The 25,725-nt window shown below is 34.6% G+C and overlaps 2 protein-coding genes across 2 annotated transcripts in view; one reads left to right on the top strand and one right to left on the bottom strand.

Annotated features, from left to right (window-relative positions):
* KCTD8 (potassium channel tetramerization domain containing 8) overlaps positions 1 to 25,725 on the bottom strand; it is a gene marked incomplete at both ends in the record, with an annotated part of 255,251 nt that overhangs the window by 103,876 nt on the left and 125,650 nt on the right. The gene's annotated exons all lie outside the window — the stretch shown is intronic.
* On the top strand, positions 10,614 to 11,841 carry LOC309821524 (dnaJ homolog subfamily A member 1-like). The gene is given in 2 exon segments (XM_082652912.1): positions 10,614 to 11,653; positions 11,656 to 11,841. Coding segments are annotated over 2 exon segments (1,125 nt in total). The 5' UTR covers positions 10,614 to 10,713; the 3' UTR covers position 11,841.

The following is a 25,725-nucleotide window of genomic DNA, read 5'->3' as shown; positions in this document are numbered from 1 at the left end:
AAAAGGAAAAAGACAAGCCTCTAATTAACAAATTGGATTATCTTCAGTAGAAGGCAAGCACCAGAATGCCTAGGGTGTCTGAAAAACCAAAAGATATAAAGAATGGTTAAAGATATCAGAGACATTTCAACTGGAGAGAGTGGCTTGACAGCTGTCTTCAAATATATAATGAATTATTTAACCAAAACAGCCACAAACAGGAACACTAATAAAAAGTTATAAAGGAACAAAATTGAGCTCAATATAAGAAATGATATTTTTACTAAGAGTTATCCAATCAAAGCTAGTGGAGAAGTTCCTCATTCCTAAAGAATTTTACCACAATCTGGTGAATGTTTGTTAGGGATATTGTAGAGGGCTATTAGTCTAAGTGGAAGATCAGATTAGGAGAAACTCAAGAGGCCTTCCAAGCCCATGTTCAGGTTCTAGTAATGATGATCACATACTTTCTTTGCAATAGTGCCCAGAATTAATCAAACTTACAGTTAGAATTAAGCCAGCTCATCTATATCTGTTGTTTAAAACTGATCTGTTATATTATGGGAAATGCCCAAACACTTTCACATTGTGAAGTCATCCTATATTTGTTTATACATTATTATTTTCAAGAGGAATATCATTTTTAGAAAATAGTGCAATACTAGATGTATATATTTTCAATGTTTTGTCTAATGACACATATTTATTGAAGGTCAATATACCATCATTGTGATGTCAGATTACAAACACAATGTGAACCTTTATATAAAAAAATAATAGAACACTGGGTATAACACAGATTATTTCCACTGTAACTTATTTTCCAATTAATTGCATAATTAATTTCTAACCCTAAGAGAAAACATTCTGATTCAAGCTGCTTTTCATTATATCAACTGACATGACGAGCAAAGTAGAAATTATTATTAAATAGGCCACAGAGTGTACATAAATTTTTTCACAATGCAGTCTTATCACTCATAAATCTATATACCTAAATAAAAATCTTTAGTCAAAAATCATAATATTAAAATAGTGTAGAAGTTCAGTGTATAATAGTTTAAAGAGACCCAGACAGAAGACAGATTTATTAATTACAAAAAGGTTAATATCACTTCCTTAAGCAACTTACAAATATGCGAATACAGCCAACTGTTATAGTCACTATTGCTTATTTCTGTATACTGAAATACATCCCTTGTATGTTTTTCATATTTAATTGCTATTATATGTAGATACAAAATTGTCCCATTATATGCAGTTGCTCCTTTATATATAATTCAGTGATCTACATTTATAAATTAAATAAAACCTTCTACAGGTCAAGATGAAAAAGAGAACATTTAAGTGTATGTGATGTCTCATGTCTGGATATGGCAACAAAGTTTTCAAACTGATATTAGTGTAGTACAATCAATCATTTAATCAATCAATCAGTCAATCATTTAATCAATCGACAAATGCTAGTTAAGCGCTTAATCTATGCCCATGGTAGAGATCAAATTACAACAAAACTTCTTCTTTTCCTCTAAAAAAGTAAAACATGTTCCAAATTCAGACAGTTCATTAAGAAAATTACGTAAATCTAATTTTTCTGGTTTAATAGATTGTATACTAATCATAACCCAGCAGAAAGAGTAATACGTAAATTGAAAAGGAGTAAGTAGGAAAAACAATATGGAATTTGATCCATTCTTTGTTTAATATACATATGATTTGATATTACAATATTTCATTATGTATGTAGTTTAGTTTGAAATTATGGATGCATGTTTTGAGAAGGTTGTGATATTTACAAGGATTAAATATACTATTAAAGGAAAGTAAATATGCTTACATTTATGCCCATATTGTGTGTAATGCTTAGGGCCTCTTCCTTACAAAGTGAAAGATAAAAATAATGAAACGTGGATTGCAATTTAAATGTAAAGTAATATACTAATCAATAAAAAAAAATGCAGACTATCAAATAACATTCACTACAACACAAAGTTTTCTTAAATAAAATATGAAGAGATAAATGTTGAGTTCTTTATATTATTTTCATATAGGTCTGAATTTCAGGCTTGGAGATTTCTCTTAAGGTAAATAATTTTCTAAGATCCAGTTAGGGCTTCAAATTCTTCCATAAATAATGTTCCAACCAATCTTTTAAATTACAGACATGAATAGCCTTTAGTTCGAATATCCTTTCTCCATCATTTTCCTCCTCCAAAATTTTCAAAAGTATTTTATATTCACATCTTAAATGACAACAAAGACAATATCTACAATAAACTCCCTTTCTCTCCATTACTTTCCTATCTTACATAGTGTTACCAGCAATCTCCAAATAATTTTCCATGTTAATAGGAGGAGCTTCTTTCACCACAAAGGTAGATAATCTTCCTGTCTATACGTTGCATCCAAATCAGTCAAATGAAAATGAAAATTGCTCACTCAACCTCAAACCATATTTACATATAGCAAATAAAGCTACCCACTTTGGCTTTATTTTAAAGCAGTTAGATTTTGAAATCCAAGAGTCACCAACAAATACCATAGTATGTCCATCGCAATGGACACTAGGAACACCATCCCCTTTGCCAGTCAGATGGAAAGCCCGTCATTACAATGCTGGGACCCAGGAGAAAACATACAGTATTTAACATTCAACAAACCATGGCATTACCAAGCAAATCCAAAGGGAGGGGATAAAAAAAACGAATGCGCTTTATGGTATGAAACTGAAATGCAAGTAATTCAGAATCTGCAAAACAAAAGACCAAAATAATTTATTTGCATCTCTAAACCCCTAACTTGAATTTTAAAAGCTGAATACTATATTTTTATTCTTCTCGGTTTCCTCATTGTCATTATGTAATCTCACGTCATCACCGCAAAGGATACTTAACTGGGCTGATCTAAGTGAAGAAACTGAAGGAGACCTGTGGTTATAACCAGAGTGCCCACAGGGATCCTATCAGAGATAAAGGGTCATAATTATTCTCTTATCACTTTCCCCTCTCAGTTCCAAAATCCACTTCTCTTTTGAATTTCAGGTGTCTTGATTTGTAATTTTTAAAATTTGATAAAATGTGACTGTGGGGAGAGGTATATTTTCAGATTTTGAAGTAGTTAAATGTTGGAAAATGTTCTCTAGAGATTTTTCAAATGACATATTTTGCTCTTTGGGAGCTCTTTGAGAGTGGAGGGGGTATTTTATTTATCTTTTTTTTTCAATATACATTTAGGTTCTCAACAAGTGGTGGGGGTGTTCTAAGCCAGATAACTCACTAGACTTTCTAATTGCATTTACAAACAGAAAGGCCATTCAAGTCAGGACTTGAATCACTAGAGATCAATGATTGGTTATTTTTTTAGAGTACAGTAAATACATATGGTTAATATTGATTATGTCTTTTTCCTTTTAATGGTTCACTCATTTTTTAATGTAATAGTAAATGAAAATTATCTAAGGTATAAAATCTAAAAAAAAATAGCAATAGAGAAGACACAACTACATATGACTACAGAACTAACTCCTAAGTGCATTTTGATGCACCTAGAAAGTGAAGTTAAACTTAAAACCTTTTGCACAGCAAAGGAAAGCATAAACAAGATGAAAAGACAACCCTCAGAATGGGAGAAAATATTTGCAAATGAAGCAACTGATGAAGGATTAATCTCCAAAATATGCAAACAGCTCATGCAGCTGAATATAAAAAAACAAACAACCCAATCAAAAAATGGGCAGAAGGCATAAATAGACATTTCTCCAAAGAAGACAGATGGCCAAGAGGCACATGAAAAGATGCTCAATATCACTAATTACTAGAGAAATGCAAATCGAAACTACAATGAGGTATCACCTCACACCAGTCAGAATGGCCATCATCAAAATATCTACAAACAATAAATGCTGGAGAGGATGTGGAGAAAAGGGAACCCTCTTGCACTACTGGTGGGAATGTAAATCAACACAGCCAGTATGGCGGTTCCCTAAAAAAACTAAAAATAGAACTACCATATGACCCAGCAATCCCACTACTGGGCATATATCCTGAGAAAACCATAATTCAAAAAGATACATGTACCCAATGTTCATCGCAGCACTATTTACAGTAGCCAGGACATGGAAGCAACCTAAATGTCCATCGACAGAGGAATGGATAAAGAAAATGTGGTATATATATATATATATATATATATACAATGGCATATTACTCAGCCTTAAAAAGGAACGAAATTGGGACATTTGTAGATGTGGATGGACCTAAGGTCTGTCATACAGAGTGAAGTCAGAAAGAGAAAAACAAATATCATATATTAACACATTTATGTGGAATCTAGAAAAGTGGTACAGATAAAGCTATTTGCAGGGCAGGAATAGAGATGCAAACATAGAGAATGGACATGTGGACACAGAGGGGGAATGGGAGGGTGGGATGAATTGGGAGATTAGGATTGACATATATACACTACTATGTGTAAAACTGATAGCTAGTGGGAACCTGCTGTATAGCACAGGGAGTACAACTCAGTGCTCTGTGATGACCTAGATGGGTGGGATGTATTGGGGGGTGGGAAGGAAGTCCATGAGGAAGGGGATACAGGTATACATATAGCTGATTCACTTTGTTGTGCAGCAGAAACTAACAGAACACTGTAAAACAATTATACTCCAATAAAAAAATAAAAGAAAAAAATTTACGTAGATGCATGAAGAAAGCATTCTTATACCCTATCCTCTGCCACCTTTAAGATTGAAGTTTGCTATGCATTCCTTCACAACTTTCTTTATGCATAAATATGTGTTTCTATACACACACAGCATAGAACTCATTATTTGATTCTTTTGCTTATTGTTGCTATTCTGTATATGCAATAATGTTTGTGGGAAGACAAACAGGTTTGTTCAATGAATAATCCAGATACTCTCCTGAATTTGCCTGGTAATGAGCCAGCTGGGATCAGGGTTTTCCTCCTCTCCCAAAAAGGGGTGCTGTGCAAAATCTTCATTTTACCCAAAGCCTCCACTTGGCAGGCAGCTGGCATTCTCACTCCCTGATATTCTGTTTCAGACTATATATCCAAACTCAGACAGTTTTCTCCCAGTTTTGAGGTCACTTTCAGATTCATCTCACATAAAATGAGAGCAGCAGGATGGTGGGTCACTTTCTTGTAACACAGTGCTGTTGTGTGCACAGCTATGCCTAGCCCAAGCATACTTTCTGCAGAATTCTAAGAAAACTGGAGACATATGTATCTGTGACCTGCCCATGAGCTCCAATCAGTGAATGGTAACACCTTCTTAGTGTGTGCTCCCCCAATCTCTGTGCATCAGTGGCATCAAATGTGGGGTGAGCACCATTTGGTGCATGTGAGTTAAAAAGCATTTAAGTGAGCACACCAAAAGACAGAGATATATCTCTAGAGTTACAGCAGGTCATAATAAACATGATGGCCATGTGGTCATGTGGCCCCTGGGCTACAAATATCCTGAAGCAGGTCAGTCATTTGGCCTTGGTAGGGTACCTATAATCTTAAATGAAATTGGTCTCTAATTTGGTACTTTGTTTAATTTGAAGCAACAGTATTTCCTAGCTCACAATAAACTCCTCAATGAAAATTTTCTCCTCCTTGTTAATCCTTAGCAATGAGTTGGTTTGTCATTTATTTGTTCCATCTGTAAGTCAGATTCTGTCTAGAAGAATGACATATATCATTGATTAATCCATTTAATACAAAATTGTTATTGTTTATAGTTTACCAGGCACTGGTTTAGGTAATGAAGATATGCTAGGAGATGTAGATAAATAAATACCTATGAGACAAAGAGGGATAGACACAGGATCCTTTGGAACAGATATCTAATTTCTGACCTGAAAAGTATATCAGTTGTTTGCCTGGCAGAGATGTGAGGAAAGAAATTCCAATACAAAAACAACACCTGCAAAAGCCTGCAAGGAAACCTGCCAAAGTTAGGGAAATAAAGGTAGCTTCTCCTTCACGAAACAGAATGAACAAGGAAGGAGTCATGATAGATAGATAGGGCTGATGAAATAAACCAATGGCGAGATAAAAATGGTCATGTAAAATATGGTAAGCATTTTGGCCTAAATCAAACTGGGTTGTAGAAGAAAGAAAAATTTATAAATTCAAGAGAGCAGAAGATTAAATGGATAGGATCTAGTGTTTGATTGGATATAGTCAGTCGTGAAGATGGAGAATTAGTGATGTCATCCCAAGGTCTAGCTTGGGCACCCGGTGGGATGGAGTTCTCATTCGTAATAAAGAAAGGCAAACTAGACAACAGTACCGGTTGCTTTGGGTTGGTGAGGTAAAGCACAGAGATTGTACATTCTATTTTGGAAATGTGTGTCTCAGATGATGTGAGACATACAAGTAGATGCAGCTGGTGGTAGTTAAGATATATTAGGCTGAAGTTCCAGAAGATATCTGGGTTGTTAATTCAGATTTGTAACCAGCAGAATATAGCTGAGATATGAAGCAGTCTGAGAAAGAATGGACAGAAAAGTAGTAAGAAAAAATGCAATGTCGTGGAAGTCAAGTAATAGGTTTTATTTTCTTAATTACATAAGTTATATGTTCCTTATAATCTGATCCAAGCAGTGAAGTGTGCATTAAGTAAGAAGTAAGTCCCATTTCCTTCACCAATGCAATCTCAATCCTCAGAAGCCTTTGGTGTGCATTACACCAGACGTTCATTACACCAGACATTCACCAGACATTCATATATATATTAGATTGTGCATATATTTCACTATCAGTTCATAGAGATATATGCTATTCTTTTTAATGACATCATATTCCATTGTATGAATATATCATGAGTAAATCATTTAAATTTTATATTTAAATGCTTATAATAGAAATAATTCAAGGACACTATGAAAAAAGTAATAAAAAATAAAACTAAAAACTTAAAATCTTCCTTCTCTACAACAGAATCGACCCCTGTTAGTTTTTTAGGCTATCTGGAGGTTGTTGCCAAGTATTACATTTAAAATTGTATTTTATAATCCACCAACTTTAGATTTCTATTACTCCTCACCTATAAAAGATGAAACATTTAGGAAATTTTTGCAACCTCTCATTTCTCTTCCCCTCTACATCTAAATCTTTGTTAGTTAATAATTTTAATTTCTTCTAGGGTTTGCATTTTTTATTTATTTATGTAACAGATTGTAATCTATTTTTCTTGAGTTACTTATCATTTTTAATATCATTTATTTTCCCTTAAATTACAAAAAGAGAAAATTAGCTACTTAGCTTTTCTTCCATTTCTCAAAAAATTTTGGCATAAATTATTTTAGGTTCCTACCTTTTGCATTCTCTTCTATAAATATAAATTCTAAAAGTAATTTTATTTATTTCTATAGCTTAATACTAAAAATGTTTAACCACTGTACAGAATTTAATATATGATTATGTAAACTTTATATACCATAGACTCAAAATGTGGGATCGAACTCATAGTGATGTAAGATTATGTTATTTTAACTATTGTTTGTAGCTGCCTTTCCAACTTCTTTATAAGTATTTTTGTATTCCATATTGCCCTCCCTGCCCCCATTTTCGGTGGAGGTTTTTCTTTTTATTTCCCGGAATACTTCCTCCAGTGATTTTGTTTTTCACAAAGTAAATATGTATAGTGAAATTTCTGAGTCATTCTACTCCTGCAAAAGTGTGTATTTTAACTTCACATTTGATCAATAATATATTCAGATACAGAACTCTAGGTTCACAACATTTTCCCTCAGACTTGGAAAGCCATTGTTCTAGGTTCTGATGTTTCTCATGAGAAGTCTGATATCTATCTGAGTGCCAATTCTTTGAAATCAACATATATTAACATAATTGCTTTGTTTCATTTCTTTTTGGATAAGTTTAGGATTTTCTCTTTAACCCTGATATTCTAAAGTTTTGCTCTTTTGGTTCTTTTCATTCATCTCGCTTAGTAATTAAAAACTTGTTTTTACCCATGTATTCAGAACATCAGATAAGGCAAATCAGTGTCTCTCTATTCTCCCTCTAAAATTCCTTTTAGACATGCACTGGGCTTTTCTGATTTACTTTTCTTAATTATCCTCATAATTTTCATCTGTTTCTTTTTTGTCTAAATTCTGTCAGATTTCCTGATTTTTTTTCCTGGATGATTTGTTGCTCTTTTTTAAGATAATTTCTTCCACCAGTACACCTTAACTATGTTCATTTTTACCACTCAGACTTTGTCTTTTTTTTATTTCCACAGTCATTTTTATAATTTATAAATAATCATTCGAATAGTTTAATTTACACCTAAATCTTAATAAGGACAATTACATTTAACTTTAAGTTTTCTTTCATTCTCTGAATTATCTCTAATCCTCCAGAGCTGATTTTTCTTTTAGTTTATCTTGGTTCTTGTCTTCTCTTTGGTGATGTTAATTTTTTTTCAGATGTCACATGTTCATTCATAAGTATAAGTGAAATACTATCTTAGCTAGTATAGTGGCTTAAATCTTTTTCTCACCAGTTATATATGTCTCTTCTAGGTGATAGCTCTCTTCAACTGGAAGATCAACTGCAATTGTCAGTATAAATATTTGGGCATGTCAACAGGTAATCTTCCTATAGGCTGCAGAGATAAGAAACAGGACGTCAGACATCTACACTGCCAGAGGAAGGAGTAAGCAATTTGGCAGTGGAGACAGTCATTTTACTACTTGATGAAACTATATTTCTTTTCATTTCTCTCCTTGGTCTTTTGTGGATCTAGAGCAGAGGTTGACACAAGTAACACGATTTTAATGGAACTCAGCCATGCTCATTGGTTTAGGTACTATTTATGGTTGCTTTCATGCCAAGACAGAACTGAGTAGTTGCAACAGATTATATGGCCTGAAAGACTTGACTTACTATCAAGTCTTTTGTTAAGAAAAGTTTGGCAACTCCTTGTCTAGGGTATCCTTAAGCTCCATGATACTTCTTTCTCATCCTCAATGCACACTAGTAACTGTGCTCAGGTAGATCACTTTCTGTGTTTAAGAAAGAAATTCCAGTACTTATCTTTATGTTAAAAATACCAGTTGTTAGATACTTAGTTTACAATAGGAAGGGGGAAGAAAGTCATCTGTCTCAGGTATTCTAAAGGTGTTTACTTAATAAATTATCTGGTTGATTCCCAGTGGTCTTTGAATTTGTTGACTCTGAACCTGGAGCATCTCTGGACTTCCTTGGGAAGTCCTTGCTTATCCCTGATATCTACAGGATATTCTACATTTATCTTATGCTATCTTCTTTCTATATCCCAACTTTATGAAATTTCTGATTCATTACTGACATAAATTATTTCTTGTTATTATTGTAACTGTATTTAACTTCTGTTTTTGTGAAATTTCTGACTGATTTATAAAAGCTTTTGAAATAAGTGAGCTAGATTCTGGTGCTCAAGCTGGCATCTGGTACATGAAACTCCAAAGAAGAAAGTTTTACAAGAAGTAATAATCAATATTGCTAAATACTGCTGAGAATTCAAGTGAGATGTGGGGGAAAAGTGGCTCTAGACATAGAAACAAGGAGGTCATTGGTTACCTTGTAGATAGTAGGTTAAGTAGAATAGTGGGGGAAGAGGGCAGAGAGCAGTAGCTTGGGGAATGATTGAGATTTCAAGAAGTAGATACACATACAACTTCCTGGTGTTTGATTGTAAGGGAGAGGAGAGATATAGGTCAGTGTGTGACCAGGAAAGTATGATTAAATTGTGGACTCATGTTTGCTTCTTTATGGTTATGGTTTATGTTTATGGCTGCTTTTCCTTTTTAAGATTAAAGTGAATACATCATCTTTAAAATCCAGTGAAAAAAAGTTTGAAACAGGAAAACATTTTATTTGAAGAAAGAAAAAGGAAAGGAGGGGGTTTAATTTATGAAATGTGTCCTTGAACAGGCAGAAAAGAGTAGAATCCTGGGTAGAGATGCACGAATTCACTTTAGATAAGATGGTAGACAGAAGGAGAGGAGGGAAGAGCAGTGTGATACAGTCTAGAAATCGATAGCAGTAAGTCACAAAGGTTTTCATCCTTATTACTTTTAGTTTCTATGTGAGGAACCAGCTGGGAATGTGTGTTATGTGTTAGCTAGCCCTGGAAATTCAGAGAGGGTTGGAATAGCTGCCATAGATAATGAAGAGAGAAAAACTCAAAGAACACTGAACTACTGAGGAAGCATTAAGGATCCAACTGAGGGTGGGCACCACTCTTTTAATACAAGCTTCAGTTTGTAATTTTCTATAACAGCTTTCAGCACTCTGAATAAGGGTGCAGAAGAAGCACACAGCTAGATTTATCCAGAGTCAGGGTTTTACCCAGTAAAGAACCAGGAGATTTGCAAAACACTAACTGAAATTTCACCACGATGCTTAAGATGAATAGGAAGGAAGTAAAAATAGGAGGTGACATGGAGAAAACGTAGAGGATTTAGGGACTGCATACTTTTGTGGTTAAAAATGCATGACAGTGTAAAAACATGGAGTGAGAGAGTTGCAGGGAAAGATGCTGTGACTACAGAGTCAATTTTTAAATTTAAAATAATAGCGGCTACAAAAGACAACGGCTGCAGCGCTCCAGGCGGAACTTTCCAGAACGCTCGGTGAAAAAGCGGAGGAGCGGCGGCTGCCCGAGCTGCGCACGGCAACGCGCTCCTTCCCGCTCCCCCACACCAGCATCGTCCCTCTCACCGGCTGTAGGAAATGGTGAAAGAAACCACTTATTATGATGTTTTGGGGGTCAAACCCAATGCCACCCAAGAAGAATTGAAAAAGGCTTACAGGAAACTGGCCTTGAAGTACCACCCTGATAAGAATCCAAATGAAGGAAAGAAGTTTAAACAGATTTCTCAAGCTTATGAAGTGCTCTCTGATGCAAAGAAAAGGGAATTATATGACAAAGGAGGAGAGCAGGCAATTAAAGAAGGTGGAGCAGGTGGCGGTTTGGGCTCCCCCATGGACATCTTCAATATGTGTTTTGGAGGAGGAGGCAGGATGCAGAGAGAAAGGAGAGCCAAAAATGTTGTGCATCAACTCACAGTAACCTTAGAAGATTTATATAATGGTGCAACAAGAAAACTAGCTCTGCAAAAGAATGTGATTTGTGACAAATGTGAAGGCCGAGGTGGTAAGAAAGGAGCAGTAGAGTGCTGTCCCAATTGCCGAGGTACTGAAATGCAAATAAGAATTCATCAGATAGGACCTGGAATGGTTCAGCAAATTCAGTCTGTCTGCATAGAGTGCCAGGACCATGGGGAGCGGATCAGTCCTAAAGATAGATGTAAAAGCTGCAATGGAAGGAAGATAGTTGGAGAGAAGAAAATTCTAGAAGTTCATATTGACAAAGGCATGAAAGATGGCCAGAAGATAACATTCCATGGTGAAGGAGACCAAGAACCAGGACTGGAGCCAGGAGATATTATCATCGTTTTAGATCAGAAGGACCATGATGTTTTTACTCGACAAGGAGAAGACATTTTCATGTGTCTGGACATACAGCTGGTTGAGGCATTGTGTGGCTTCCAAAAGCCAATATCTACTCTTGACAACCGAACCATAGTCATCACTTCTCATCCAGGTCAGATTGTCAAGCATGGAGATATCAAGTGTGTGCTAAATGAAGGCATGCCAATTTATCATAGACCAATGAAAAGGGTCGCCTAATCATTGAATTTAAGGTAAACTTTCCTGAGAATGGCTTTCTCTCCCCGGATAAACTCTCTTTGCTGGAAAAACTCCTACCTGAGAGGAAGGAAGTAGAAGAGACTGATGAAATGGACCAGGTAGAACTAGTGGACTTCGATCCAAATCAGGAAAGATGGCGCTATTAAAATGGAGAAGCACATGGGGATGGTGAACATCATCCTCGGGGTGGTGTTCAGTGTCAGACCTCCTAATGGGGCCAGTGAATAACACTCACTGCTGGCATTTTATTTGCAGTAGTGACTGAGTGAAGGACTAGAATCATAATATGCTCACTACTTGCTATTGTTTGTTTTAATATTCAACTATAGTAGTGTTTTAAAAGTTAAATGAAGAATAAACTCAAATATAAAAGCTCTGACTTTGCCCTGTATGTATGATGACTTCAGTGTGCAAGATAAGTTTAATACTTGTAAAAACTACTTTAAAAAATTTCCCCTAGCATTTGTTAGGCCATACTTTGTAACTGATTTCAGCTATGTACATGGAATAGCTTAGACTGAAATGCCAGGTATATGTATTGGCTTCAGTGTATGACCCTTAATTGCTAAGCTATGAAGTTAAAATTGTATTTAACTGGCAGTCAGACAAAGAATTTGTAGAAAAGTGTTGGTCTGTATAGTGGTATTAAGTGGGATTCATTGTGATGCCTCTGCATTTATTCTATTGCCTCAACTGTTACTTGAAGATGGCATGCTATATAATTTAGCCTGTGGTATCAGTGATAGAAATGATACCTTTCTAAAGAAGGGGTTTATCACATAACATGCTGCTTCTTGAGGGCTTGCACTTGTAGGATTGCATTCCCTTCTGCTGTGCCATCTTTTTTTTAATATATCTAGCTATTGGTCCTGGTTACTTTTTTTTTTTCTTCCTTCTCTTTGGACCACAGTAAGCCTTAGAGTAGTCACTTCTGGAGCAGGGTAACTTAGAGGTTAGAGTAATGAGAAGTAATTTGCATGTATGAGTTAGGAAGGTGTTTTGCAGGTATGTTACAGGCTTACTTTAAACCATTTAACTTATGCTCCAAAGTAAATGTAATTTAATGTTGGTAGAATAGCAAATTATGAATAGCTTTAATTCTATGTTTAAAGTCATATGTTCACAAGCTTAAATCTGGATATCAGAATTTAAGCAATTCTTGAAATGTATGAATGTCTCCTTAATATACTGATTCAAAAGCAAAAAATAAATAAATAAGATAAAATAATAGAGATAATGCACTCCTGTGCCATGATCTTCTTATAGATAAATTTCTAGTTAAATTCTCACTTCAAATTGAAGACCTATTATTTAATTCCTCTCAGAGATGAGAAAATCAAGTATAAGAACAGTAACTTGCAAAGGTTTACACAATGCCAAAAACTGATGGACCTGAAATTTGAAAAGTATAGCTGTTTGTAAAATCAATCCTATATACTTCACGTTCTCCCTGTGCCTCAATGATATTTCCAATGAGAAGTGGACCAGTAGAGAATGACACTCCTATGCCCTGTTCCCAAAGAGCATCAAGTCCTGCAGCAAGTTACTCTTATCCGCTCCTATATTTTATGTCTATCCTTTCATACACAATTTCACATAAAGAAAATGATCCCTTTGTGAAAATGTTTGGGCACTCCAGATCTGGAGGGAATTTTTTATTTGCAACTAGGTTTTTTTAAAAGGCACTTAGAAAAGGATATTTCAGAATTTTTTTCAGTAGAAATCCACTTTAGATTCTGGTATTGCCTTAAATTATAAGAATACATGTTATGATTCAGATATATAGCTATGCCTAGTCACTGGTACCTTTTCCCTGTAAATATTATGAAATAAGACTTCATACATTTTGGTGGTGTAGAGAGAATCACTGAAAAATAGACCTCACCCAATAAAGTATTTTTACTTTGGAAGCATAATTGCAGCCTTAGAAAACTCTGCTAGAATTCATTTTCAGGAAAAGTTTTGCAATTGAAAGACTGGATGCACAACAGTAAAGCAGCAGTTGTGTGTGAGAAAATGGAGCCAAGGTTATTGAATCTATAATAAATCCCTATGCAATGGTGACTGCAAGAATGGAAGAGAGAGAAATGAAACAAAATCCATTATTCCTGATTCTAAGAAAAGCCCATCAATACCTCCTCTTTTCTAATGTACCTTGTTTAAGACATTTTAAGAAGGCAAGCAAAAGGACAAGATTAGAGTGACAGGAGAAGCCTGATAGTGGAAGCAGGGGCCTCACAAAATGGCATTTCCAGATGAATCTGCACATGCTGTTCTTCATGCCTAGAATCTGCTCCTTGCAATGCTCATGCTCCATTTCTTCTATTTGTGTTCCAAAAGTGCCATGTGCTCACAGCAGCCTTCATCAACCTCCCTGGGTAAACACTTCCTACCCTGTTTTGCCTATCACTTCACTCTGTACCGATTTCCTTCAAAGTATTTATCATAATACCTGTTTTACTTGTACTTTTTATTCTCACTTTCTGTCCTCTCTTTAACCCCTATTTTTTACTGTATGAGCGATTAGATCAGGATCAAGGCTGTTTTATGCACAATTTCCCACCATGAACCTTGTATATAGTATGTACTTGATTATCTTTTGCTGATTTAATTAATTAATCTGCCATCCTCATCTTTATGACAACAGTCTTCCAAAGGCTTACTGTAAGATTCACTTCGTCACTCAGGTTTGTATTTGAGTGCAGGCAACAGAGACTTTACAGTGGCTTGTCCAAAGGATATAGCTGTTTCACTTTATTTTTTCACATAACAAAGTGCTCAGAGGTAAGTAGTAGTTCAGGAAAGGTGTGGCAACTCCATATTACCATTGTCCTAAAATCCTTTGATTTTTCTGTTTTCCCAGCCTTAGCATTCTGCAAGAGGGATTGGAAAATGTGTTTTTTGCTTGTTGGGAATATTGTAAAAAATATCAGTGTTCTGTTCATAAGACATAAGTCTGAGAGAAGAATTAATAGTCCCTTTATACACACTAGAATGCCTCCTGGTTGATATATAACAACAACAAAAAATCATCATCACATGATCTGTATCACCCCAGCAGGCATAATCAGCTATAGAGACTGTTCTATACAGGAAACAAAATCTTTATCACAGAAGGTCTAGAGAATACTGAGTTAAAATGAAGAGAGGTAGATAAATGAGATAACAATGGAATGGAAGGATAAGACAGCCTGATGTATACATATTCACTTTAGGGATGGCTTGTCCAATGAGATAGGAATATTCAAAGTTTGTTGAAAAAGGCACCTTCTTCTCTAGACCATATTCAAATTGACACAGTCAAATCAGTTCTGGGACCCTCTCTTTTCTATACTTCATTTTCTGACTAAATCCTTTCTTAAGGGCATATTCTTTCGATATTTTACTATATGAAATTAAATTAAATTTAGTCTTATAATTCAAGAAGTTGGTATTTCTCTTTAGGGCAACTTTGTATATCTCTGAGCTGATCTACTATGTGTTGACTTCAAAGTTTAACTCTCAGAAAACAATTTCATTCTCATTTTTTCCCAAGTGCTCCTGAGACATTTCAGCATAGTCATAAAATATTGACAACGGATATATGTAGTAGACAATACCTAGTGTGCAATCTTAAAATTGAGTAATAAATATTCATCATAAAATATCTTTCAAAGTTTGCTTAATTAACTATTCCTTCAATTGCCCCTTAGGCTGGATAATTGTCCCCAATAGTATTTTAGGAATAAAGGTTCTTCTGCTAATGTCCAATATTGATACTGGTTTCCCCTTGGAGACTTTTGGTAAATATATTATTTTCTTAACCTAAGAATTGTTAACATTTCTGAATGTGTGATTGCTTAACAGTTTACCAATTTATTCTCTTTTTAAGTGTAAGGGTTTGGAATCTGAATGGTCCAATTTGAGGCTGGCTTTACAATACTAACTGTGATTTTAGGCAACTCACTTGACATCCCTAAACTTGATTTTCTCCATCCAGTGATACATCTGCCAAGCTATCATACAAAATTGTTTAAAAAATCAGATTACATAGGCATGAGAAAAAAGTAGGATGGAAGGAACGATCTTGGTTAAGGCAAGAGTTTCTAAGTGTTGCTTAACTAAATTTCTACAATTCTGGAAGAAAGAACTTTAAATACAATTGTCTGTTTGAATATAGCCAATGCAGATCTCTAGCCACAGTTGCCTCTTTGGAGGGTTGCAAAGAGTTTGGATATATAAGCTGAGATACCTCAGATGTGTGTATGTAAGGCCCCTGAAAATACAGAAGGAATTCAAGGTAAAGAGAATAGTTCAAAAACTGTAGGGGGGAGGGTGTGAGGGCAAGCTCTCCTAGCACTGCCATCTTCTAGAATAGAACTCTGAGGCATCTAATAATTATAAATTGAAACCTGGCATTCTAGTTTTTATGAAACTATATTAGTCAAGGTACAAAGGTAAAACCTGTTTTATTTAATAATTTACTAATTCGATATACAATTTAAAATATTCATACATATAGTATATATTCTTGTCCCATACCTGCAAATGTTATTAGCAGCTGGCTTAAATCTTAATCTCTCCCTATACCTAAGAAATATTTATAAATAGCCCTACAGAAGGAGGTGTATCTTCATCTCCTTAATTCATGCAGTATATAATCAATCCAGTGTTACATGGCACGAGACATCCAAAACAGGGCAGAAAGAAACTTGTAGAGATATAAGATATACATTTCATCTGCTTCAAACACTGGTGAGGTGGGAAAAATCTAGACTCAAGGCATAACTTCTCAAGATAGAATCTCTAAATATACAGGAAAAACAAATGTGAACAAGGCAACCACTGTGCAAATGACCAGGCAGGAGATGTGCTCTAAAGTATTCAGTTTGAAATGCATATCCCTTGTATGCCATTGCTCCTCTGCTATGTTCACAACTTTATATTGTTCTGGGGTTTTGTTTGTTCGATTCATTGAGTAAATTGGGCATATTCTATGTGTGATGAGCCTTTTGTATATTTTTAACATTCGACACTTCATATTTTGGGTCATTTTTACCCTCAGGAACAACAGCATAGCACCAATCACACTACGATTAAACATGATTTTGTATGTGTGTGTGTGCGCACATGTGTGTGTGTGTGTGTGTGTGTGTGTGTGTGTGTGTGTTTCAGTAGCTGTCTATCACCTAGATTAATTTTTTCTAAAAAAACAAGATTCTATTTTGTGCGATATGTCTTTAACCTCTATGGGTTTAGAATTACGATTAAACCAATCTGATTTGATGAAAGTGATTACTTAAATCCCTCAGAATATAAAAACTTCAGGCCTATTCCCATACATTTTACTTACAGGGTTTGGGACCTGAATTACCGAGATAATTGCCTTCACTCTTCGCTGTATTTGTCTAAACAATTTAAAACTTAAGCACCATTTTTCACATTTTAGCTAATCTTATTTTTTTTTTGTATAAAACAGGTTGTGTCTTTCTTCCTCAGCTTTATGCCCTATTTGTTTGTCTAGTTACTTTTCTCCCTACTTGTTATTTACTACGGATGGCCATGGATGATATTCCTGTCTTTCTAATATCTGAACATTTTAAAGCAAGCTGTTTTCCAGAAAGATTCCCATGCATGAGTAACAAGTATTCTGACAGTGAAATTAAACACCTCATATTGTTCATCCCTTTATTCTTCCAAATGAGAAAACTAACCTTGTTATGTAAGAAGTCATTACTTCATCTACTCATCAGCTGTTTCTGACATGCTCCAGTTGGCTCTCAGTTTGTAAATAAAATTACACAAGAATGAAAATGAAGACTGTTTCAGAGCATTTTCAAGGAAGATTTGTTCCTTTAATGGGCTCTTTGCTGAAAGACATGGTTTTAATTTGTGAGAAAATAAAAGTGCAGTTCAAACAAGTGAAGCATACAAAGTCAGGGGTCAAAAGACTTTCTTATTTTTTATAGGAAGAAGTTCAACCTCCATATGAAGTGAAATCACAAGCACAACTTTTGCTGTGATTTCTCTCTTAACAGTTTGGGCAATTCATCGAAAAACAATTTAAAATTTAGTCTGGCTTATATCAGTTTTTCATACATATTAGTTTCAGAATCCAATATTTTTTCCAAGTAAAGTATTAAGCACATTAAGTTCAGCCTCACCATTTCTATTTTCTCGTAATTATAGGTCTCTGTTTTACTTTTTCTGGCAAATAAAATATTTCCTAATTAATACACCAGGTTGATAAAGAATGTTTGCATAATGTGCTCCACAGTAGCTCTGGTTGCAAGAGATTTTACAAATATTTGAGCTGAGAGCAAACCCTAAGGATACAGTGAAATAATCAAGGCTCAGAAAGAACACAAGAGTCTGAGATAAAGTTACTTATTATTATCATTAATATTATAATTAGTATTATTTTATTTAAATACTTACAGAGGTAGGAATTAAGAAAACACAGTCTCCGGAGACAGACTTTCTGTACTCACATGCCAGCTTCACCACTACCTAGCTGTTTAGCTGTGCAATCTTGGGCAGTTACTCAGCATATCTATGCCTTGATAGCCTCATGTGTTGAATGGGGCCAGGGTTGGGGAGCGGTAAATAAAGTAGGTCGTAACTCATATAGGCGTTGTGAAGATTTAATGATTCATTACAAACTGTAATCATTTCCTGAACACTTGCTTTGCTTCAGACACTATTCTAAGCAATTTATAATCCCCAAAGTTTGTAACTTTAAGTTTTAAAATATTAATTTTGAAAGCTCATTGGCAATTTATACACTCCTTCAGGGATATTTCTTTTATAGGAAAATAAAGTAATGCCACTATCTCATATCAACTAATAATTTAACAGTTTTACTAATATTTAACTGTCCTACGTATTGTCTTCATTTTCAAATACAAATACATAAAAAATAGATTTATTGGTTGTAGATGGCACTCTGCACAAAGCATCAACATAAAAATAAACCACATAGTTGCTAAATTTGTTGATGACAATGGCAACCATGTTGTAATTGACTTATCTTTAAAGTTTTCCTAACATCTACTAAATGTCTTATTCTGACTCCAGCAAACATATTTGAATTAGAGAGAGATCTTTGCACAACTGAGAACTGCATGACCACTTTGTTAATATATACTCTGGTAAATCCAATGATATGGTCCTACTACATGATTCTTCTCTTAGCTTCTAGCAATTTTCTCATGGAAGGCATCCATAAAATATATTGATATTATTATGCATAGTAAGAACGCATTAAAAATAAATTTAGATGATTTTCCATTAACTATTCTGTGCTAGCAAAGACCATGAGAATCAAGCTGCTAAATAATCAGTGGCATCCTGAGAGTTGCTTTTAAGCTTCAACAAATAGTAGATGTGGCTGAACTCAGCTAGGGGAAATAGTTCCAGCTTTTATTCAGTCTAATCTTAACTACCCGCAAGTTACTTTGGAAAATCCATTAATCTTCAGAGAGCTCTGAGATTTACTTCATTACTGACTGTCAGTAGAAACTGAGTTCGCCCATCACTCCCTGGCAGCTAAGGAGTAAAGAAAAAAGAGAACTGGGTTCTCGTCCCCATCCTATAGCCATTTAGTTGATATATTGTACAAGTCACTTATGGTCCCAGGGCTTTTGTATTTCCATCTACATATTGACACTGAAATATCTCTCTTAAAATCTTGCTAACTGTTTGGATACTGCATAGGTACCATAAGAACCAGAGTGTTCCTTTTGGAACATTACATCAGATAAGTAAATATTACTTTAAGGTCTTATGCTAATTAATGGGTTTCAATAGTTTTAAGGATAAATTCTCTACTTTTTGTTTTTCAAGATAGAAAACAATTTTGCTATTTTTTCTTCTAAAATCTGTCTTATTTAAAACATGTGTAGATACCAAAAATGTCATTCACAAATTAATTGCATTTCTGGCAAAGATGAAGTTTTGTAGGTAATATTCTGAAAACTTTGAGAAAAAGTCACCTCTCCCATTTTACATGTTTCTTTTTTTTTTCGGTACGCGGGCCTCTCACTGTTGTGGCCTCTCCCGTTGCGGAGCACAGGCTCCAGACGCGCAGGCTCAGCGGCCATGGCTCACGGGCCCAGCCGCTCCGCGGCATGTGGGATCTTCCTGGACCGGGGCACGAACCCATGTTCCCTGCATCGGCAGGCGTACTCTCAACCACTGAACCATCAGGGAAGCCCCTCACTGCCATTTTTGAGTAGAAAAATTCACTGTTCATCTTTCATCTTCCTTGTTGATTTGGAGATAGCAATTTACAGAAGCAAACTACAGAAATATATATATATATATATATATATAGAGAGAGAGAGAGAGAGAGAGAGAGAGAGACAGAGAGAGAGAGAGAAAGAGAAAGACTGACAGACAGAAAGACAGAGACAGAGAGGGGTGGAGAGAGAAAAGGCAACCCTACAAGAATCCATGCAAATAACTGTTTCATTCTGAGACCGATTTTTCAAAAGCCTGAAATAAGTCACAAATGATAAAGAGTTATTATACAGTTACTCCACAGAAACTAATGGATACCCTCAAGTAAAACAGGCCAAATTTCTCTCAGATCATCATGCTTTGACAGGTATAAAGTTTAATGCAATATGTGAAAAGAAACACTCTAAGGAGTCAGAAGACCTAAATTTCACTGACTGTTCAATTAATTTCTAGCTACACAATCTCCAGTAAGTCACATCTTCTAAATTTCAATATTCTTTTCTTTGGAGTATAATTGCTTTACAATGTTGTGTTAGTTTCTGCTATACAATGAAGTGAATCAACTATATGTACACCTATATTCCCTCCCTCTTGGACCTCCCTCCCACCCCCTCATCCTGCCCATCTAGGTCATCACAGAGCACCGAGCTGAGCTTCCTGTGCTTTATTGCATGTTTCCGCTAGCTATCTATTTTACGCATGGTAGTGTATATATGTCAATCCTAATCTCCCAATTCGTCCTACCCTCCCCTTCCCACCCTACGTCCACATGTCCGTTCTCTACATCTGCATCTCTATTCCTGCCCTGCAAAAAGGTTGATCTGTACCATTTTTCTAGATTCCACATATATGCATTAATATGCGATATTTGTTTTTCTCTTTCTGACTTACTTTACTCTATGAAAGACTCTAGGTCCACTGACATCTCTACAAATGACCCAATTTCATTCCTTTTTAAGGCTGAGTAATATTCCATTGTATATATGTACCACATCTTCTTTATTCATTCATCTGTCATTGGACATTTAGGTTGTTTGCATGTCCTGGCTATTGTAACTAGTGCTGCAATGAACATTGGGGTACATGTGTTCTTTTGAATTATGGTTTTCTCAGGGTATATGCCCAGTAGTGGGATTGCTGGGTCACATGGTAGTTCTATTTTTAGTTTTTTAAGGAACCTCCATACTGTTCTAGAAGGACTTGGAGTAGATCAACTAGAGTTTTTCGAACTAGTCTTCTTAACAGTCGACTTTTTCAAACACAGTCTGTACAGTACATGTCTAACAGATGACAGTGGATCTGCTCTGTTGGAATGAAGATGAGAGAAACATGGTCCAGTAACTTCAGCCTGATCTGTCACACATGGCTATTATACAAATACCTTAAACATTGTTTCAAATCAATTATCTCCACTTCTAAAAGTTATTCATCACAAGTCTATGAATTTCAGTCTTTGAACACAGAAGAGAATGGAATATTAGTCAATAGTTTTATTCTCAGTGGAATCACACAGCATAGGTGCTTAACAAATGGTTATTGACTTGAATGCCTTTATCTGCAATTCTACCTTATATTTATGTACTATTTTACTTCTTACAAAGAACTTCCACAGTTTCTCATTCTCTCATTTGCTTTTGCCACTTATGAAGTAGGCAAGACAAGTATAAATAAAAGAGGAGATTCTTTCTTACTGTATTCATCTTTCTCTTTAAAAAAATCTCAGTAGTTAGGAAAAGACAAATCCATCATACTAATTCCATCTTGAATGATTATATTTTTATCAGACCACACAGCACACATATCCCATATTCATATCACTCTTTCAAAAATGCCTTTTGTTTTATATGAGAGGCCAGCGATTCTCTTCCTTGGCACTATTGACATTTGGGGTTGGATAATTCTTTGTTGAGGGATGCTATCCTGTGAACTATAGCATGTTTACTGGCATCCCTGGTCTTTACCCTCTACATACTTTTTAAATTTCCCCAGTTGCTACAACTGAAAATGTCTTCAGATGTTGTCAAATATCCCCTAGGAAGCAAAATCATCTCCAGTAGAGAGCCACTTGGTAGACAAACACTGAGACTAAATGTAATGATGGATTCATTTCAATATGCCTGCCATATTTTCAACTATTTGCACAACTGAATAGAGAACAATGCCATTCTTCGTTGTTGTTGTTGTGGTTAAATGGTCCACATAACCAACTGAATCCACTGAAGCTTTCTCATTTTACCCATATGGAGACAGTGGAATGAGTACCTCATAAGACATGTGGGTAATTTATTAGACCTTGGAAGACACTGTATCTCTTCATTGATATTGAAGATAGAGACAGGAAATCTAATACAGAGACCAGGAAAGATGTGAGTTCTAAAATGAATATTATGACTCTAATTATATAGAACAGCAGACTGTATAGAAAATATCATATGCTTAAATAAGTCACCAGTAAATTAAGGGAAGCCTTTTATTGGAAATATTCTGAATAAAAACCTGTGCTACTGTATTAAAGACATAACTCAATACTTCTCAAATACTGTGTTTTACCCATATCCTCCCAGGGACGCACAGCAGTAATTCAATTGTCAAAGGTAGAGCTGAGCACAAGCTGGGTGTAACTAAGGTCAAGTGTTCAGTTAATACTTAAGGACAATACATAACTGACAGTCCTTCAAGGAAGACCGTGATGACTACTCGAAACTGACCCCATCACTCATCCACTTCTCCACACATTTATTAAATGATCACTTTATCTGATAATATGTAAGAGATCAGAAAATAAAGATAATATAGCAGCTGAGCTAAAGATGTGATGTATGGAGGTGAATGAGACTGATGATATGGAGATGGACAGTCGTTTGACAGAAAAGTTTTAAAAATAAAATGCAAAAACATAAGGCAAATCCAAATGTAAAAAGGAGTAGTGGCTATATTATTAATTGCCAAAGAAATTAAAGGAAAGAAAGTCGATCACTTTATATATTTAAAAATTAATATGCATAGAAAGATCTAATATTCATAATCCTTTATACACTAAAAAGGTATCATCAAAATATATGGTGCAAAGACTATTAGAAGTGTGAGAAAAACTGAAAAAAATGCAACTCTAAATAGCACTACCAATTTATTGTCAATTAAGAAGGCAGAAATTAGGGCAGAATTTGAAGAATAGAATTAATACAGTTGAGTTAACAGCTACAGTGTATTCAACTTAGCACTCTACAGAGAGATATTATACTTTTTATTCCAATAAGCCACTGAACATTTTTAAAAAGTCACTCAATACATTAGGTGTCTACTACATGCCAGGCACTCTCCTAGTAACTGGAATACAGCAAAGAACAAAAGGAAAAATTCGCTTCATCATGAAGCATACATTTTGTTGCACTAAGCCACCAAGAAACCTTCAATAAATTCCAAAGTAGAAATTGTACAAGACATTTTCTAACCACAGCATAGTATAAGAAGAAATTAAATTCGACATGTTCAAACAAAACCCTCACCAGGCTTTTTGTTCTTTCTTTGTACTAAATGTTCATGTTCATGACAATTTTACCTAGTAATACAAGTTCTAGAAGTTTATCCTAAGAAAATAATGAGATATGGGCACACAGTTTTATTTGCAAGGATATTTGCCAAGGCATTAACTATATTAATGAAAGCCATAGGGTTTGAATTGTAAATTTATGGAAAAAATTTCAATCAACCATATGATGTAATAATATGCAAACTTTTAAAATATAGGTTTGAGGAGAATATACAATAATATGAGAAACTTCTTAAACATAAGAATTTTAAAAATCCAGAATGTGCTCTAATGTATACAGTCTGATCACAAAAGAATAAAACATCAAAATGAAAACCATAAATATTTGGAACTGGGGGCATGAAATAAATAAATACACATTGGAAATTTTGAAATACTTTGCTCAATTGCTTTATAATCAAAGTGAAATCCAAACATACAACTGCAGATTACCTAGAATACAACCAAAATGAGGATAACATATATCAAAAAATTTTAAACACTAACACATAATAGGCAAATTAGAAAAATGATTAATTTTTCATCAGCCAAGGGATAATACCATGAAAATAAGGTTTTAGATAACAAAAGTATTCAAATGGACAATTAAATACAATAATTGGTTCTGGCAAAAGATTTTTTAATGCTCTATCTAGAAAGCACAAATAAAGTTAGCAATAAAAATGTACATATAACACATATGAACTATTGATATTTGAAAAATATGATATTATGTACCAGTCTATGCTAACAGAGTTGATTATCTCAATGAAATGGAAAATTATTTTTAAGTGAAATACTTAACAAGAACAAGTAAGCAAACAGAAATTCTGAAAACCATGAAAAGACCACTAGTCACAGAAGACATTTTAAAAATAAGAAAGGATCTTCTGCAAGAATGACAGTTTTATTAGTGAATTGAGAATTATTAGTGAATTTGTTATGCTTTCCAGACCAGACAGTACCTGTTACAGGTGCAATATAGATATAGATACAAGAAAAATGATAGTCTTTTAGAGAATGGAAAAGAAGGAAAGCATCTCCTGATTCAATGAGAAGATTATAACCTCAAAGGACCTCTGAACACAACAGAAGAAATTACTGAAGATTTATAAAACAAAATTTTAAATGTTTGAATAAAGTATTAGTGAATTGAATTGAATAGTAAAACAATAATGAAAAATACCAATAAGGATTCATCTCACAAATATGAAATGGCTTAATATTAGACTCTCTAATAAACTAACATATCAATAAAACAAACAAGAAAAAATATCATCTTCATAGAATTGAAAATTTATCTGGTAATTTTCATTATTACTCAATTACACAATCAGTAACAAAGCATACCTCCTTAAAGTCAAGAAGCATGTCATACTTAAATAGAGAGCATTTTATTTATTTCCATTTATGGTGAGTCAATGAAGGCACACACACCAAAATCAAAACCCCCAAACTGTTGTTGTTTCTGGGCTATAAAACAACAACAAAACATGAAACATAAATAAAAATTATAATTATAAGAGAAAGTGTGACTATTTACAAAATATCAACTAAAAATTAGAGATACAACATATTCAAATGGCTGAGAAGATAGAAGTGAAAAACTACATTCTGTTACAGCAGGAAAAGAAAATATATAAACAATCATAACATCATAAAATTAAAATATCCCAAGCAATAAATGTGTGACATCTACTTGGAGAAATCTACATAAGTTAATTAGGAGATATAAAAAGAACTGATGAGCACTTTGTTAAAAAAGAAAAGAATAAAATTATATGTCCAAGCCGAAACTTTGCAAGCCAGAAGGGAGTGGCAGGACATATTTAAAGTGATGAAGGGAAAAACTTATAACCAAGATTACTCTACCCAGCAAGGATCTCATTCAGATTCAATGGAGAAATTAAAACCTTTACAGACAAGCAAAAGTTAAGAGAATTCAGCACCACAAAACCAGCTTTATAACAAATGCTAAAGGAACTTCTCTAGGCTGAAAACACAAGAGAAGGAAAAGACCTACAAAAACAAACCCAAAACAATTAAGAAAATGGTAATACGAACATACATATCGTTAATGACCTTAAATGTAAATGGATTAAATGCTCCAATCAAAAGACATAGACTGGCTGAATGGATACAAAAACAAGACCCATACATATGCTGTCTACAAGAGACCCACTTCACAACTATGGGCACATACAGACTGAAAGGAAGGGGATAGAAAAATATATTCCACGCAAATAAGATCAAAAGAAAGCTGGGGGGGGAGGGCTTCCCTG

The sequence above is a fragment of the Grampus griseus genome (assembly GCF_964374135.1).
Source record: "Grampus griseus genome assembly, chromosome: 4".
Classification (NCBI taxonomy): Eukaryota; Metazoa; Chordata; class Mammalia; order Artiodactyla; family Delphinidae; genus Grampus; species Grampus griseus.
The sequence above is the reverse complement of the archived record's forward strand: the minus strand, read 5'-3'. Positions and strand labels throughout refer to the sequence as shown.